Source organism: Nematostella vectensis, chromosome 5 (assembly GCF_932526225.1).
Source record: "Nematostella vectensis chromosome 5, jaNemVect1.1, whole genome shotgun sequence".
In the NCBI taxonomy this organism is placed as follows: Eukaryota; Metazoa; Cnidaria; class Anthozoa; order Actiniaria; family Edwardsiidae; genus Nematostella; species Nematostella vectensis.
The window spans coordinates 4,633,800-4,648,050 of record NC_064038.1 but is presented as its reverse complement, the minus strand read 5'-3'; the positions used below and the strand labels follow the sequence as shown (position 1 = coordinate 4,648,050).

At 36.9% G+C, this 14,251-nt stretch overlaps 2 protein-coding genes across 2 annotated transcripts; one reads left to right on the top strand and one right to left on the bottom strand.

The window, feature by feature from the left end:
• Window positions 1-3,668: 3,668 nt before the first annotated feature.
• On the bottom strand, window positions 3,669-7,808 carry LOC5509151 (glycosylated lysosomal membrane protein B). The gene is made up of 4 exons (XM_032378053.2): window positions 7,657-7,808; window positions 6,351-6,806; window positions 5,122-5,648; window positions 3,669-4,658 (listed from the first exon to the last, which is right to left on the bottom strand). Exons 1-4 carry the CDS (start codon window positions 7,777-7,779, stop codon window positions 4,481-4,483), a joined length of 1,284 nt encoding a protein of 427 aa, XP_032233944.2. The 5' UTR covers window positions 7,780-7,808; the 3' UTR covers window positions 3,669-4,480.
• Window positions 7,809-7,819: 11 nt separating this feature from the next.
• LOC116616142 (protein JTB) lies at window positions 7,820-10,542 on the top strand. Its single transcript, XM_032378054.2, has 6 exons — window positions 7,820-7,930; window positions 8,009-8,157; window positions 8,275-8,372; window positions 8,526-8,605; window positions 9,090-9,138; window positions 9,479-10,542. Exons 1-6 carry the CDS (start codon window positions 7,860-7,862, stop codon window positions 9,593-9,595), a joined length of 564 nt encoding a protein of 187 aa, XP_032233945.2. The 5' UTR covers window positions 7,820-7,859; the 3' UTR covers window positions 9,596-10,542.
• The last annotated feature ends 3,709 nt before the right edge of the window (window positions 10,543-14,251 follow it).

The window sequence follows — 14,251 nt, the reverse complement described above, 5'->3', positions numbered from 1 at the left end:
TTTGCCTCTATGATGTTAAGAATTAATTGGGAATCTGAAGGGTATTTTTAGAAAAGAAAAGCAAAGTAAAATAAATGAAAGGCATGTTCATTTCCATATGACTGTGAAACAGGCAGTTAAGATCCTACTGTATGGTACAAAAACATGTCAGTCAGTCCACCCCACACACTAGCCCTGCAACAATAATAGATCTAGCCCACATATCAATTATATCAATCCTCCCTCATTGGTTTTTCATCTAATAACCATATAAGTCGCTAAAGTGTGTTTGTTGGTATATGCTAGTAATGTGAAATACTGTGTATAATTCAGGTTAAGATGGTGCTACTCCTTAGTTCCTTAGTATCTCAAATTGAAATCATATGTATATAATAAATAATGAGATATTTCTGACTTAATTATTTATAACTGTACTTCCTCAGCACAAACATGATCAGTGATAGTTAGAAAATACTAACTTCGAAAGAATAGCTTTATTTACGCGCCACTACACAACACCATAAATCATAACAACTTAAGTATTTTGTATTTCCACAGGTACCCCAAGCTCACTGTGTGTATGAATATATTATAGTGGTTCCCAATATGTTGTGTGTCATGGTTTACAGTAAACATATGGGATTGAAATAAGCCGTTCACTAAACTACGAAATAAAATCGTTAAACTCTCAAAAATATTCTGACCTGACAGTGGAGTCTTAAATATGGTCTGGGTGAAGTATCAAGCCATTTGTGCTGGCATTCCGAGAGTTACGTTGCTCTGTTAATACCAGCACAAATGGCTTGATACTTCACTTTTGAAGCGATATAATGACTCCCTTTGTTTATCTTACCTTGTCTATCTGATTTTATTTGAAGAAACACAGTCAAACAATTGATCATGCCGGTTGAGGGGATAACATTACGAAAGAATGGACATAAATTGATACTTATCAATATAATCAATAATAATTGATAATTTCAATATTTTTCGATAAAAATCGATAATAAGTTACATCGATACTAACACAGTTTCATGTTATCGATTTCTATTGATTTCCGATATAAATCTTTTGATTGATATTGATTTTTACCTATTACTATTGGTTTTTGTTGATTTTCGGAATTATCGATTGGTAGGGCCGGGTTTTAAGTACTTATAAGCGCGGCCATGGTTAGCGTTATCACTGATATCTGATATTGAGATTAGGATATTATCATTGTTTTCCATAAATTATATGCTATTAGATAGTGGTTAGACCCGTTTCCTCTCCTCATCCCTCAATATTGTGATATTATCGGAGATTATCTTATTTAATCTATTAGTCGTCTATTTAGATACCCTCCTTCCCTCTGCTGGACCCTCGATATTGTGTTGCTATAGGAGATTATCTTATTAGAATCTACTAGATATCTATTTAGATACCTTTCTTCCATCTACTGGACCCCTTGATATTGTGATACTATCGGAGATTATCTTATTAGAATCTACTAGATGTCTATTTAGATCCTCTTCTTTCTTCTGCTGGACCCCTTGATATTGTGATATTATCGGAGATTATCTTATTAGAATCTACTAGATGTCTATTTAGATCCTCCCCTTCCATCTGCTCTTCCCCTCGATATTGTGATATTATTGGAGATTACTGTATCTTATTAGAATCTACTAGATGTCTATTTAGATCCTCCCCTTCCATCTGCTCTACCCCTCAATATTGTGATTTTATCGGAGATTATCTTATTAGAATCTACTAGATGTCTATTTAGATCCTCTCCTTCCATCTGCTCTACCCCTCGATATTGTGATATTATCGGAGATTATCTTATTAGAATCTACTAGATGTCTATTTAGATCCTCTCCTTCCATCTGCTCTACCCCTCAATATTGTGATTTTATCGGAGATTATCTTATTAGAATCTTTAAGATGTCTATTTACATCCTCTCCTTCCACCTGCTCTACCCCTCGATATTGTGATATTATCGGAGATTATCTTATAAGAATCTACTAGATATCTATAGAGATTCCTTCGTCCTCTCTGCTGGACCCCTTGATATTATCGGATATTTGATTACAAAATCTACTGTGACTTTCACGTTTGTAGAACGAGTCTATATGTGATATTATATGATATTATCCAGTCATGAGATGCAATAATCAAGGTTCAACACAGCAGTTTTTAAGTTATAGTATCTGGTATATATCAGTAATTAGATGGACTATCTATGTGTAAATCTTGTAATATTATCTAATATTATATTATCAAGTCATTAGATGCAATAATCTAGGTTCAACATGGCAGTTCTAAGGGTATAAGATATGACAAATATCAGAAATTAGATTTGTGAGCTTTGTTATAATATCGACTAAATATCTGATACTAGAACCATGTGAAAAAATCTGATTTATATCCGATTTTAGATGAGTGATAAATATCGTATAAATATCAAAGTGCCAGAAAAGTTCGATATCATGCCTTTATGGTTAGCGTGGCCGATTTTGTAAACTCTCAAAATCCTCGTTTTATATTATTGTAGTGAGTTGAATAATGTCCATTAATGCAATGTGAATCTTTATTAAAGCCTAACATCTAATGTGCTACCAATATTACCTTTGATTTAAACCATCCGACGAAAATATAAGACCAGCCGTTCATACAGGCAGCCCTCGTGTCCGCCATTTTGTGCTTTATATTCTCGCCACAGGAAACCCAAGCAACCTCATACACGGTATTTTCTTTATTGGATTGGTCTACCTGTGGTACTCCTGTACTGTGTGTTTATTCAGGCAAGTTGACTCAGGGACGAGCCAGCATCTCAGCGCTCTGGGCTGCACTAGGGATTCGGTTTAGAGGCACCTGTAAAGATTGTTGGGAAAACCCTAATACCCCCCCCCCCTAAAAAAAAAACAATAAAAGTCTAACAATACATACTTGATGATGTTAAAGCATTAAGCTTAAAAATATCAGGCACGTACAGCACAGTGCACATCAGGGGCAGGGTGCACACCCATCACCCCCCCCCCCCCCCCGGGAGGGCAACTATCTCTCAGGGTTAAAAATCCCTTCGACCACACCCTATGTACTACCTCTTAGGGGTAAGGTTTGTTGTTGCCCACGCCCTTAGTTTTTTTAGGGTTAAAATTGATTTTGCTGTCAAGCACCCCCATCTATTTTTCTCGAAGTCCCCCCCCCCCCCCCCACTTCACCTTTGGCATCCCTTCACCCTTCATCATTGAAGCTAACAAGGATGGTTTAGCTTCCTACGCGCCGCTCTTAGGGACCGTGCTTCCCTAGGCCCCAAGAGCTCGTTGGCTAGGATGGATCTACAAACAAAAAGGAAAGGACACCTACTTGGCTTATGATCTGTGTCTACTATTCTGGGTGAATGGTTGCGAAAATTGCATATCCGTGGGCGAAGCTTCCTGCTTTATGATACGGCTGACCCGGAAAAAAAGGGGGGAGGGGGTAATGCAACTCTTTTTTAGAAACTGTTTTCCGGGACAACGCAAAACCCAAATAAGCAAATCTTAGCAAATACGTTCTAATTCCATGAAAAAAAGAATGATCTCTTTGCAAGACAAATATGTATCAAACTAGCTTAGCATCCATTGTTTATATTACCCTATCCTAATATTTTATGATACCTATGACTGTACCCCCCCACCCCCCTCAGCATACATACAACTTACATTTGCAAACAATCTTTTATTATCAAATTAGTAATATGTATTCTATGTGCATTATTTCTTTGTTACTTTTTGAGGACTCATTTGAGATTTCTGCACACAATGTGTAACAAAAATATATATATGACCTAATACTCGGCTTACTAAAAAGTCCTTCAAAATGGTTTTGAAGTTGGGCAAATAAAGTTTCAATGTTATCTTTGTTTTCATATGTACCATTTGTGATTTTAGATGAAAGTTACAGTACTACTGTGGCCCCAAAACCTCACACATCTCTTTGCACTTTTACTAGTTTGCATTTACAAGTAGCCCTAAGAGACTTTCGAAAGTCTGCGGCGAGGCAATAAAAACCTGTGTAAGGCCAGAAGTTGCCAATTATAGATTGTACATATTAAGGTATTTTAATGCAGATCTTATTGGAAACCCTTTCTTTTTTTGTGTGTTTTTTTTTTCTTTAAAAAAAAAGAATAAATGTATTTTTAGTCTGCAAGGGCCACTTTTACCAGGAACTGCAATCATACTAGGCCTAGAATACAGGAGCAACTTTAGGATACCTGTCCACAAAGAATCCACAATGTTCACAATGGTACTTGAATAAATGGACGGGTATTCTGAAGTTTAGCTGGAATCCATTATGGTATTAGTGCCAGGCTGCGCCCTCCCCCCAGCTTGAATACTATCCTTTTCTGATATACCTATGACTGCGCCCCCCATCCCCCCCAGCAAATCCTGGGTATGCGCCTAAGTGATGTACATACTGCTACTTTCAATGTTTTGTACAATTTCACTAATTATTTTATGAATGCTTTAATGAACTCAATTAATTCTTCCATATGAGGAAGCTGTTTTTCTATCTTTATATTTTTTTACACACACATAAATGCTACCACCTAGAATAATCAATGCTGGTATCCCTAATCCAGCAATGATGGTGATGTACAATGTCTTGGAAATGGAGTCAAAGAGAGGTTGTCCACAACCAGCTTGTCCGGACCTGAAAAAAAAAACAGCACCGTAATGCATATTGTATATAAAACAAATACTCACTTATTCTTCTGATATTGCTAACATCTGAAAAACACAATTATCTAATTGTAAGAAAACCCATTGCCAGTATACAGTATTAAAGTACAAGAAGACATTTTATAACAAAAATCACCATTCTTCTGGTTAAAGCCCAATGATCATCACTCTTATACTAAGTATTCAGTTATTAGAGTTTTAACAAAAAGCTTTATGTTGTTAGCCCAATGCTTTTTTTTTTTTATGGTTTCTGTAGTTTTCATTTGCTTTTTGGTCAACTTCTGTAAGATAAAACAACTCAGTATATACATATTCTATTGCGTCTCCCCAGCTGCCAACATTTGCTGGCAGGCGCAACAAACAGTTGCTTAGAGACAACCCTTCTAATTAATATCTGGTTATTTCCCACCATGACTTTTTAGCTAAAATCTTACCAGCTTAGTAGCTGTGTTGCTTTATACCAGCCATCTTTCTTCTGCCCCGATGAGAGCCTTATAGGATATGTTATAATATCTTTTGACATGGCTCCTAGTATGATCTTTGGCAGCAAAGTCTTTCTCTCCGTGAGATCAAAACAATGCTTACTGCTAATCTTTGTTTGCTCGAATTTCCCGTTTTTATATAAGTAGTTAAATGCAGGGAGTTGCGTTTTTAAGCCACGGTCTAGCTTTGTGTACATAACTGGTTTCCAGGATATAAATGAACTATAAGTTGCATAAGTATTGTTGATAACAACTGTTCTGAAGATTCCTGGAGAATGCTCATCATCAATAGATTGAAATTCCCTACTACAAGAGGGCATGGATTCTTCACTCTTCACAACAGAAACAAATTCCAGAGCAAGGCGGTCAGTGCTATTTGTTTTCAGATGACTCAAGTTTACTGTAAAGCGTGTAGAGTTACTGCTATAGCGGGGGCGTGGGGGTTCTTCATCCCTGTCATCATGATCAGCAGCAGCACACTGCAATGACAAGAAGGATAACAATTAATAAAAAAGCAATGTCTGCTTGAAGAAACTGGTTCATATCAGTGCATGGGTAGATAAAAAAGTAATGGAATAAGAGAGATCACAAATACTACCAAAAAGAACTCATAAGATAGTATAATATTGTTTTAGGATTTAGGATCTTGTATCTACTCAATAATAGCTGAGGATATTTGGCTTTCAAACATGCACGAAATATGCTACTATCTTGAACTCCAGTATCATGATCATTTGAAACGTTCTCAATGATTTGCCACACAAGAGGAATTCCCTAGTCATGGCCATTGTGGCCTTTTGAACATTCAAGGGCCAATTTACAGACTTTACTGGAAGAATAAAAGAGCAATTTCACTCTCTCCCACTGCCACCAGACATTGTTATCCCCCAAAAAAGTCTGTCCATGCTAGATATCTAGCTTATAACATACCACTACCTACTGTCCATAGTATCTAGCTTATAACATGCCACCACCCACTGCACACCTGACCGTTCAACCTTTATGGCTTAAATTGGCTGTAAATAAGGGCCTAAATGGGATGGCCGCAGGGCAAGGGTGATACCACAAGAGATCCAGTAAATCTACAGTGCTAAGATTGCCACACACACTTATGCCCTTAGATCTTGGAGCTGTGGATACTCTGTCTATTAATTGGGCATGAAAGGTACGACTGTACTTACAGAAAAAGAAATTGTTCCACCAAGAAATTCTCCAACAAATGTGGCATTGTCATTATCCTTGTCAAGTATCACTTTTCTCCACTGGACAGACCTCAAGTTGTGTTCGATTACACCTCCTGTCTTGGTAAAATATATCTCATCTTTTGGGTCTGCAAACTGCAGTACAGATGATAATGAAAAGGCTGTGATGTAGTCTACTTTTGGAGTAAACTCCAATGCTCCTTCAGTGTCATTTTTGAAAAGATTTTCCCATTTCACATTTAGCCCTGGTTTGGCATGCTTTTCGGGAAGCTTCTCCGAGTAAGCATTGATTATGCTTGGTCCTTGGAATCCACTCCACACAAAATGTACCACATTGTCATGATCGGCACTCTCTGCTGACACGTACACAAGGCTGATGTTCTTATCCTTGCATTCTTGTATTTTCGGAGGACATAGGTATTCCTGGAGATTCAACTGAAATAAAAAATTAATTAACGTATACATTCAAAGCACAGGAATCCTTAACTTGCAACTATAGTCAATGCAGATGGCCAAGCTGAGGACATACATTTACTGGAGACTGGAGACCTTGAGGGGTCTTGTGCCCCCCTGACATACCTGTCAACCTCTGAAAATTTCAAGGCTTGAGAATATTTTGGGGGGAGGGGTGGGGTATATTAATTTTTGAGGGGAAGGGGTGGGTTCAGCCTTATGGAATTATTGTTTCAAATATTTCCATTAATAAAAAATAGGCAAAATAACAATTTTCTATAGAATAATTTTTTGGAACCGATAAAAATCTCTAAAAAGCGGGAGATTTGGTGCTTAACGCGGGAGAGCGGGAGAAGGGGTCCAAAATCTTGAGACTCCCGCCTAATGCGGGAGAGTTGACATGTATGCCCTGCCCCCCCCCCCCCACCAATCATAAATTAACTATGGCCCCCACAGTCTAAAGTGTTCTTACTCTGAAGAAAGTTTTTTTTTTTTGCTTTTTCTAAAGACAGTTTTTATTTTTGCACAAAGCACTTCCCATAGCCAGTCCAAGAGGGTTTTTTTTAACTCTGTAGACCCTCCCTTAGTGCTCCTCCTTATAGAATAAGCACCACTGGTAGTACAATACTTGAACATTGACAGCCTCATTAAATCCACTAAGGGAACAGTGCTATTAGTATAAATATGTGTAATTTTGCAGACTTCAATATAGAGACGGGACGGATATTTAGGTTGAGAAACGTCAAGAAATCTTTTTCGGATTGTACTTTTGCATGAACTTTTGCACTAGATGGCTAAAAAATAAGTGCGACGGAAAAAAACACATACATACCTTTCTTTTAATGGAAAAGACCGGAGTAAATAGCTGTAATATGAACAGAAACAGCACTAAGCATCGGAAACCTTTGCCTAAGAAGCACATTTCCACAGCCATCTTGAAATAGACAATCGTCATGTGACGGTCACTCAAAACAAGGCGCACGCAATTTTATCAAACCACAGGCAGCCCGAAAACTGAAATCGACACAAACGGAAATGAAGCAATGGCGGATAGCAGCGATGGCTGTAGTTACTGTCTTATTTCTCTTATTGATTGTGCATCTAGGGTACGTAGTACTGGAGTGATAACTTTATAAACCGCCTAAATAATCTAGCTAACAATTTATGGTCTTATTTCGAAATAGTTATTCAGTTTCGAAGGATCCCGAACCGTCTTCTGTCGCCAAACAACCGAAGCCACGATCAACAACGTCACCTTTCACGAAAAATATTAGCAGAAAAATACATTCAACTTGGAAACAAACAAGGGAAAATGTGTTATCGCGATGGAAAGGTGAGACTTTGAGAGAAGTATTGCGGGTTTTTTTACGTCTTTGTGCTATGGTTTCAATCTGCTTAACCTACTAATCTTACCAAATTCCAATTGTTTTTTTTTTGTATGTATCAACAGTCAATGATACGTCAAGTGTAAGGCATTCCCATTTTTGTTGGGAAAACGAATCTGTAGAAATAATTGGAGAGTGTATCCACTGTAGCAGGTATGAAAAGGTGAGCTAAGAATATAAAGAGTACATACTTAATATAAAAGATTAGAGAGTATATAAGTACAGTAAGTAAACTTTTTGCATTATGTCCGTAAAACATGTTAGAATACCATTGATATGAAGTTACACTTATTAAGAACACATGCCTTGATTTTAGAGGGTGAGTCCTGTGTGCCTTATCACTGGAAACAAGCAACTAGTTTTGTGCAAGAAAAGTAAAAAGAAAGTTTACAAAAGGTATTTGATGGGAACTCATATGCTGTGCACATATCACAACTGTATCACAAGTTTCAACTTTCCCAAATTATCACAGCTGTGATAATTTGGGAAAGTTCTTTGCAGGTGGGGGGGGGACTCCCTGTTGGAGGTGATAATTGGCCAATTTTGACTCTAAGAGATAAGCAATTTGGGTGAATCCAACAGCAATTCTTATCTCTAAGAGATGGCACATTGGGTGTGGTCAGAGCAATTTTTTAGAGCACTAAAACTCACCAATCAGCTGACTTTTCATAAAATTTCAGGTATGACTCTAACAGATAGCAGTTGGTAGAACTTTATATCCTAAAAGACTCTTCTACCTTTTTGGGATTAATGGGATGGTGTCATTATAGATATAAATAAATTAAAGTTTTAGCTGATTCTCAATGCATGTAGCCTTCCTATATACTTGTCTTTCACTATGAATTTGATATTTGAAGACTTTATGGTATTTTCTTTTCAGTTGTGCACATGTAAAATGGTTAGAGAAAAGGAACTTTTGGACATTTGAGGTAAAAGACACAGTGAATGATAGCTACATTCTTTTTGATATAACAATTTGTATAAATTCTGTATTATCCAATTATCTATTTCAGCCTTGTGTTGATTTTTTTCCTATGATCTGCACTAACTGACTATCATGCATGCATTCAAACAGAAACTATTCATCAGCTATCATTCCCAGTTTGAACATGTCCAAATTCTGAAAGTGGGCTTTCAAACGGGCATGAAAGCTGCAACTATATCCTCAACTCCTGATTGTTTGAAATGTGCTTATATGATTTGCCACACAGCAGGATTCTCTGTCTGTCTGCTCTTTAACACTAGTCTAAAAAAGGCTTTGTTTTTCAGGCCACTGCAGTGATTCTATTGATATGTTCTAGTCTGTCTGCGTATCAGCGGAACAAGAAACTAGATGCAATTTTCAATGAAAAACTTAGGAAACGAGTAGCCAATGAGCCTGTATAGTGTTAAGTTATTAGATATGATTATTGTACAAAACACAAAGCCCAAAATATCTTATATCTTTTATGTGTGGCGTGTCGGGGTGCACACACACCCACTTGTTTGTTTCTTTGTCCATGATACCTATGACTATGTGCACTTTCTCAGCAGCATAGATGCATGCTTATTTTCAATGTCAACGATAACCTATTTTTTAACTTCACATCTTTGTCCTATATAATGAGAGAAAAGAAACTGCAGGTTGTTTATTCATGGATTAAAAATTTGGCGCATGCAACCATGCCCAGTTTTATGAAGTTAGCCAACTAGTACCTGCCAATCAAGCAAGCAATCAAGCTGCGATCATGCAATCATGAATGGCTAACTTAGATAAGACTTAAGTGTCGGTGGAGACTGTAACGAATGTTGCACTTTGCATAAGAAACTAAGTACTGTTTGCTATGACCAAACAGATATTTCTAAAAGGTATATGTAAGCGCCAATATGGGCCGGAGGGGAGGGGGATTTTTCTTCTAAAGTTATAAGCAAATGGACAGAAGGGTTGTGGCTGTGCCTCTTAGTTTTCTTGTAATGTGAAGAAGCATTGGTGATTATATTCGCCAGAGACCAGAACGATCGCACGCTTTGAAACGCTACTGTAAACGGGTTTAATTTGAACGAATTTGTAAAACAGTTACCCGCGAGAGGCCTTAACAAAGGAGTTTTTCACCTCGAGAATTTAAGAATATTGGAAAGTCCTTTAAATAAAGGATTCTGTGATTTTCAATTATTTTTATATTTATTTATAAAGTTAATTTATTACATTATAAATCCAGATCAAAGACGGTGATGTTTATATATGTATTAGAACCATTGAATGAAAACGGATCTTCCAAATGAGACATAATTGAATATATAAAATGTTAAATGTAATAAATAAAATGTCTTGAAATAAATGTCAAGTTATTGCATTACGTGGTATTTCCTTCTGTGCATGTAAACTTATTAAACTTTTAGAACATTTGTTATAATTTGGAAAGATACTGGAGGATGACAATATTAAAAATTTTCTTAAGCTAAATATCTTCGTTAAAAAGACATTTAGACACGAAACTACCCTCCTCTTCCCTGCTAGCAGAGGCCTCTTTTCTCTGTATTTCGCTGCGAAATACTCTCTGTATTTCGCTGCGAAATACAGAGAAAAGAGGCCTCTGCTAGCAGGGAAACCCTCCTCATCCTCAACTTTATAAACATTGATAATATGCCTACCATAATACAATAAGTTCCTCAGTGTTCGAATATTTGCTCTCGCTAGGGAAAAGAAGAGAATAAATGTAACATAAAAGTCAGTCGTTTTGAATCAAGATTTGCCACCCTTATAGCAATATTACGAATGCCTCGTCGCAGATGTCACGTCATTCTTCTATGTTTGTGTTATAGTCCGGCGGATATGTGCCGATTTTACCTTGAATTGCACACTTTTTGCTAAAGTTACCAATTTTAGCATAGTGATAGTTTTTAATACCCCTTACAATATAGGTTATAGAGCCAAGCTCAATTCGGCTTTAATTTCTTATTAATAATGAATATTGATTTGGCCGCCATTTTGAACCGGAAGTAAACTATTTTTTTCCAAAAAATAAATAAACTCGCACATTTTGAGAAAGTGTACTCATAGACGAATAAAATATACATCAAAGAATGTATATTAACCAAAGAATTCTGAAAGTAACCGCAAATTTTTCATTTTGTAACTTTTACGGTGACGGATTTTGAACCGGAAGTAGTCAAGAATAAATAACGGCACGCTTGTTTCACTTTGCGCCTTTTAACAAAAATAAGAAAAACTTATTTCAGCAGTAGTTTCGGGGAATCTTTACAAGATAGGCTATGGAGCCAAAAAAATCTGATTAAATCACGGATTATCTTGCGCTATTAAAATGGCCGATAATTTTCGGGAAGTGAAAATCACGCGTCGATACTCACTAAAAGTCGTCAAATGATAGAAAAGCTACATGTAGCCAGCACAAGTATACCAAATATACACACTCAATAGCTGGATCAAGAGAAAAGAAAGAAGACGAAAGAAACTGCTTATGTGACAAGCCTGTTGGGGATACCAAGAACCACGGTGAGCGGGCCGCTCCACCTATTTACTTCAACGTCTGTAAACGACCGCATCATGAATATGTGCAAGTGCTACAAGATGAACAGTTTCTAACTGTAGGAACCGTTTAACTGGTGGCCTCGGGTGCGCGCTTATCACTCTCCTTGCTTTTCTTCCTTATTCTACAGAAAAGTGAAAGGAGTATCTCGCCAAATAAATACTGGTAGAATTTCACACATTTACTGGCGTGATACTGTATACTGTTGTGCGGATAGGGGGAAAAGACAGTACTTCCTGTATTTCCCGAAGCCACAGATGCTTTTCGACAGTTAGCCTTTAGGTCAATTGAGATAAAAGAAAGAATGTTTGACAACACTTGAGCGCTTTCCACTGCTTCTATACGACCAAACATGTACAGAGAGTCGAAAGTAGACAAGGCAAAAATGCAGCTTTTCGTGAAGAAAGGAACAGCATTTGATGTCATTCACTGACGAAGGTAGCTATCATACAACACACCACGAAAGCTGTCATTCAAGCAGAGCATTGTTGGGGGCAAAGCACTCCTCCCTGCCTCAGTACTTCCGTCTTTTTAGCAGAATGGACAAAAGTTGCCAGCCGCTTTGGACAATCGCTACTAAGGCTTTCCAAGGCGTGCCAAGAAGCCAAAGAACTATTAGATAAAGAACCAAGAGCTATTAAATGCAAGATAGGGTGCCCAGCACGCTGCACTTACACCCAAGCCAGCATGAAATGTTCATCCCTTTGCAGCTCCACTGAATCGTGTAACGATAAAGCTGTAAGATATCTGAACTGCATTAAATGAAGATAGCAGTTCTCATCGGAGCTTGTAATTACGTTAGACCGACGTATATAAACCACACTCTTTTTGTTTTATAAGAATCTATTTTTTTAAGAACGCTCAGCCTGAGATTTCACTAATTTTTAACAACATGCCGAGGCTCACATAGCAGGGAAATATTTTCTTAATATTAAATATCAATTTAATGCACATGCAAAATACAACTGTCATTTATTATTTGTGCAATTCCATTAAAAATAATGCTTTATTGCTTATTCGTATATGCATTAAGCTGGTTTGATTAGAGTGTACAGAAACCGGTTTGGAAACTACTTCCTGTTTATAAAAAACGGTAAAATTAATAGCAGAAACCTAATCAGTTTTGCCTTTTCCACAACTTTATTAAATGGATTTCATGAATATTTTAGTCGAAGACTTTTAAACAAGATGTGCATCTCTGTGCTTTTAAAAATGACAAATTTAATCTCCGGTGCAAAATGGCGGCAATTTTAATCAACCATATTAGTCGGTGATAAAAGCCGATTTTATCTTGGCTCCATAGCTTATCTTATAAAGGTTATTTCAAAATACAACTGCAATAAAATGGGTGATATAAACGTCCGAGGTTTTACTATCGACTACTTCCGGTTAAAGGTGACTATCTCCTTAAAAGTTTCAAGAATGAAAAATATGCGGTTATTTTCAGCAATCTTGGGTTTAAATACATTTTGTGACTTTCATTTTAGTCGTCAAGTGGCAAAACATTATCAAACTTTGCAAGTTTATTTACTTTTTTGAAAAAGATAGTTTACTTCCGGTTCAAAATGGCGGCCAAATCAATACTCCTTATTAAAAAGAAAATAAAGCTGATCTGAGGTTGGCTCTGTAGCCTATCTTGTAAAGGGTATTAAAAACCATCACTATGCTAAAATTGGTAGTATTAGCAAAATGTGCGCAATTCAAACACATATCCGCCGGACTATTACTGACACGAGTTGATATATCGCCGCCCACACAAGCTAGATCCTCAATTTGAAGCATTGCAAATATTGATTAGGGAAGAAGCACTTCGAATGACGGCGAATTATTTAGAGCTTCCTTAGTTGACTACAAACAAACGTATTTTAAAACCAAACAAACTGAAATTTTAACAAGAGCAACCAAAGACTAGCTTTCGAAAGAAGCCTATTATATGAAATATCGCTTTTTAAGGAAATTAAAAATCAAAATTTTGAGATAAAATTGAAGTTATTTGATGTGGCAAACATCGTATACAAAATGGGGTAAAAGAATGTTAAGGCGATTTAGGATGGATAAGAGCTCCCTCACCCCACCCCTCCTTGGAATACTCCTCATTATTACGCCACCGTTGCATCTACTCTGAAGCACAGAGCAATAGGGGACTTGCGCTAAGAGATCACGTGACTGTTTGGGCGGCAAACTAGCGCGCGCTTAGTCTTTTAGCGGCAAAATAACAGAAACCTTTTCAGCGCTTACGAAAAAAATACCGAATTCTTTTTTTTCAGAAAGGGTTTAATTTCATTTAAATATTTTATTTTTTCCGTCGTTGTCATTTAAGCACCCAAATCCAAAGAATCGCAGATGCTTGATTTTTTTTCTTGATTACAAAACGACTTCGAGCATTAGAGATTGGAGGTGATAATACACCATCAACATTTATTACTGAAGATATAGTTTCTGTATTGGTTAGAGATTCATGGAAATAAGGAGATAAGTAAGCACACCATATAAAAGAGAAGCCGTATATCAACAC